This window comes from Pseudoliparis swirei, unplaced genomic scaffold, assembly GCF_029220125.1.
Source record: "Pseudoliparis swirei isolate HS2019 ecotype Mariana Trench unplaced genomic scaffold, NWPU_hadal_v1 hadal_145, whole genome shotgun sequence".
Taxonomy (NCBI): domain Eukaryota; kingdom Metazoa; phylum Chordata; class Actinopteri; order Perciformes; family Liparidae; genus Pseudoliparis; species Pseudoliparis swirei.
In genome coordinates, this window is record NW_026613381.1 from 1 (window position 1) to 4,383 (window position 4,383).

Genomic DNA, 4,383 nt, shown 5'->3' on the forward strand with positions numbered 1-4,383 from the left:
CATTTATAACCCCCAGTGACTCTAGCCCCACTGACTGGGCTGTGAGCCTTGGATCTGTGCTGCGCTCTGGCTTGGGAGCCCTGGTCATCCCCATCCAGAGGGTCATCATCCACCCGGCCTTCAATGGCACCAACATGGACCATGACGTGGCTCTGTTGGAGCTGGCAGTCCCAGCCCCCATGTCCTTAACCATCCAGCCGGTCTGTCTGCCCTCACCGGTGCACCGCTTCCCCAAGAATACGGAGTGCTACATCACAGGCTGGGGGTCCATGAGGGAAGGAGGTAAGGGATTTAAAATTTAAATCTGACCTTGAACAATTGCATAACGGTGTTATATTTTACAGCACATTCGAAAGTCATTGTCCATAAGGACTTTGAGCAAGTGTCTAGCAAGACAACATCAGAGGAGCAGAAGTTCTACATCATGATGATCTTAAAGACTGAATAGAATCTTTTAAGTCTAAAAACTTTAAAGAGGAAATCTTTGTACAGAAATAAGCCTAACTTACACACTGATCAAATCAAATATAAAACACTACCAAATGGCCTGCTCACAGTATTCCTCACTTACCCTTTTGTTATGTCGCCATGCAGATATTTTACTTTTATCTGTTGAAGTGCTGCTGCACCAGAACAATGGAGGGCAATGCAATGTGGTCTGTGGTTCTCACAGGAGTGACAAATGGCAACAGCAACTTGTCTTTCTGGAAACGGTGCAGGAATCAGACCTGGTCTTTGCGAAAATGCATTGTCCAGTAATATAATGTTTGGCACAGGTTTGTTGACCAACCTGCTGCAGAAAGCGGCGGTGAACATCATTGACCAGCCCGACTGCCAGCAGTCTTATGGAAACGTGCTGACTCCTCACATGATGTGTGCTGGTTACATGCAGGGAGGGAGGGACAGCTGTTCGGTAAGTTGCAGGACATTCTACCATGTTACCTGACTTTCTTTCTTACAAATACAGAGCTCCCCTTCCCCTCTGTGTAATCTCCTTATGTAAGGAAACCCATATGCATTCCCGTCTCGGTCAAAGCACCTGGCACCTCAGCAGCGATCCACGTGACATTCTCTGGATACTTTACTCTGCTGATCCCTCACTCGTCCTTAATTGTTTTATTATCTGTACACGCTGGATACTGCATGCGATTGAGGTTATTCTAATTTTTAACAAGTTATTAAAAGCCAATCTTATGTTCTTCCTCTTATCCAGGGAGACTCTGGAGGGCCGATAACTTGCCGCAAGCCCTCTGGCCAGTGGTTTGTTGCTGGAGTGACCAGCTGGGGACAGGGATGTGGGCGAAATGGTTTTCCGGGGGTTTACACTCGTGTTACGTCTGTCAGGAAATGGATCTCTACATACCTGCCTTTCTGAAGAGGGGAAAAAAGGAGCTGAACCCACAACAAATGTGGATTTTTATGATACATCTTCTCCGGAAACTGTACTGTAAAAGGACCAAAGTCATGCTAAAAGCCACACATCCATAGTCTCTTAAGTATTGACCTGTGTGACCTACGGTGCAGTTATCTGAACTTGGACCATCTGCTTTCATTATGTACTGAAGAAATAAGAATACTGAACTGGATTGTGGACATTTTGAGAGCCCATATATGATAGAAAGTATTTATTTCAGTTATTTATTTTCTTCTGAACTAACTGTGCATGGGGTATTATTATGTTTTCAGTGGGGGGTGCCGAATATATGTGGTTCATATATGGGTATATTTTCTTCTTTCATTCTTAGAAAAAGACAATGCAATGTAATAGGTGTTCTAAAAGGTGGATTTTCTGGGTAAAATATATTTCTGTATTAAAAAAGTGGTACTGGAATCAGCTTTAATTGTATTTTAACTTACATTTGATGAACCCATGGTGATGTTTCATTGACACTCTTGTTCTTGTTGATGAGAGAAGACTTGATGTATTACATTTTCATGAAAACCATTCCATTTGCTCACAACTGCAAATAATGTTCATACGCTTTCGTGGCTCTAACTTCCCGACATGACCACAGCAGGATAGGGGGAAAGGAGGGTGGTTCCCAGACATGGTGTGCGCATACGGATGAGAAAGGTTCAGTACCCCGTGTACAGCACGGCAGACCCTGCTGAAACAAGCCCACTCCTGTGGAGGGCGGCAGATAGTGACAACTAGAAAACAGACCAGACAAAACAGTTTTGTTCTCCAGGCGCACTCTGATATCGGACTGTTTGGAGGCTTGTGAATGTCAGGTTCAGTTATGAAAACACCAAGTTGGTCCTCAAGTCTTCCCTTTGATTCTAAGTCGGTCTTTTAGTGTAAAGCGTGTTAAGTAAAGCATGTGTTGTCCCTTCAGGGCTCCGGTTGTGCAGCTCAGTATCTATAGTAAAGTTGTTAAGTCTTTCTCTGAGGATATGCACAATGAAAAGAATTGGCAATAGACATGACAAAAGTATTTTTATAGGAGCACTTGTGGTGTCAAAGACATTAGTCATGTTTACAGTTATGTGTTCCAATTATACAAACTCTCCAGACACATTCAACCTTAATGCAGAGGCAGAGGTTTCAGTGTCTATCGAAGACACACTGCCATAATTCCAAATGTCTAGGCTAGCAAGTACTTATTCACACTTGTGTTCCTTCCAACAGGCGTTTGGAGTTTCATGATCTTTAAACGTGCAGGTGAAAATTGCGGCTTTTTACAACGCATGTTTACTTGTGAACCAGAAGATTTATTATTCATAAACATAAAAACAGTCATAATCACACTTTGTTTCTTCACTGTTTCACAGAGTAAAATGAAAATATCCACAGAGACTTTTGTTTAGACTCGAGTCCACAGGCTCCGCTTGCCTGTCTTGCTGTCGGTCTGGGATGGATTGGGATGACGAAGGTGTGCAGCTGCTGCTGCTGCCACGACACACCTGTGCACAGCGCCTGGACTCCAGTGGAAACACTGTACTCCTCCTCACCGTCAGCGTCAGCAGAAGGGAAAGGGAGGATGAAGCGAGGGCTTTTTCACATACGAGCTCTTTCCCTCTGTAATCTGGAGTTGTATGTTCGGGACACGGTGTTCCAGGCGTCCATATACCGGTCCATACACATGGCAATACATTTCTGTGAGAACAAAAAGGCGGTTATAGTGACATACTTCCTGATCTTTTCTAAAGGCTGCAACTAAAAATTATTTTCATTATAAACCTGTCTGCAAATTACATTCACTCATTTAATCATTTAGTCTATAATGCAATACAATCTAGTGATTGTACATATAGATTGTAATACAATCTGCCCATTAAAGGACTTAAATTGACATATTCTAATTGCTTGTGTCAATCCAGGCAGTCCAAATCTCAAAACACATTCCCTTTACATTAATAGAAATTAAACAAAAGTAGCAAATCTTCACACAAGATTATATAGATGAACACATATAAATCATCATTTCTGTCACTTGATTAGTCTTTTCATCTCTAATCTGCGTGCATCTCTAGATGCTTTGTCGTACCTGCTCAGAGTTGTCCAGCGTGCTGCCCGGTTTACCTATGCACTTCTTGAAGCATTTGTCTGTCATTCTCTGAAACAGAAAGACAGTGTTTGCTTCTATTCCATGTCACTTTATTGCCAACAGCGGAATTAGAGTTACAACAGCAGCCCCCGACGTCCTCATCGTCCGGTGCGCATTTGGTAACGTCAGGTGAAAACACTTCAATCAATCTGGTTAGAGTCGAGGTTGTTGGACGTGAATGTTACATGAAGACAACAGCATTCAATGACTACTGTTTCTAACAGTTATATTTCATTATGAGATAGCAACCATGCAACGGAGCGAGAGGAATAATTAAAAGGTGCTTCCTCTAATAAAGTGACTATATTTACATTTATTCTTCCACTTAGTACCTTAGATAAATTGTAGTCTAGCTTGCTAGCTTAGCAGCAGCGTCTATTGATGTAGCGTTACCTGCAGCAGCTCCTGAGCGTTAGCAACCGCGATCTGGACCTTGACCTGCTCCATGATGGTCCCGGTGTCCACTTTCCCACCCGAACCACCCGCGGGGATGTCTGACCCGAACCCTTCCATTTCCACCAGAGTTTCTACGAAAGCTGCAGCTCTATTGTTCTTCTGTAAATGCACGTGTGGACAGCTACTGCTCGGCTTGGCTAACGTTAGTTTTTCGATGCCCTTGACAGCAGCGGAAGACGGCACACGTCACTTCCGGCAAAGATATTGCCACATGGGAAATGTGTTCTTTTGGGGGGGGATACATCTACAGCCAGACGACACATTTTATATTTTAAAATAAACACATGTTAACAACACAACAAAACAGTACTTAGGAAACACAGAGGACACATATATCCCAAACCCCTCCTAGCATCGACCACGGGCACGCACACACGCA

The 4,383-nt window shown here is 43.3% G+C and overlaps 2 protein-coding genes across 2 annotated transcripts; one reads left to right on the forward strand and one right to left on the reverse strand.

The window, feature by feature from the left end:
- Positions 1-5: 5 nt before the first annotated feature.
- Positions 6-1,801, forward strand: LOC130191546 (transmembrane protease serine 9-like; the record flags this gene model as incomplete). The annotated part of the gene is made up of 3 exons (XM_056411175.1): positions 6-282; positions 777-913; positions 1,214-1,801. Coding segments are annotated over 3 exons (576 nt in total), but the record flags the coding sequence as incomplete, so codon positions are not given.
- Positions 1,802-2,420: 619 nt separating this feature from the next.
- timm13 (translocase of inner mitochondrial membrane 13 homolog (yeast)) lies at positions 2,421-4,169 on the reverse strand. Its single transcript, XM_056411176.1, has 3 exons — positions 3,942-4,169; positions 3,489-3,557; positions 2,421-3,097 (listed from the first exon to the last, which is right to left on the reverse strand). Exons 1-3 carry the CDS (start codon positions 4,059-4,061, stop codon positions 2,999-3,001), a joined length of 288 nt encoding a protein of 95 aa, XP_056267151.1. The 5' UTR covers positions 4,062-4,169; the 3' UTR covers positions 2,421-2,998.
- Between the last annotated feature and the right edge of the window lie 214 nt (positions 4,170-4,383).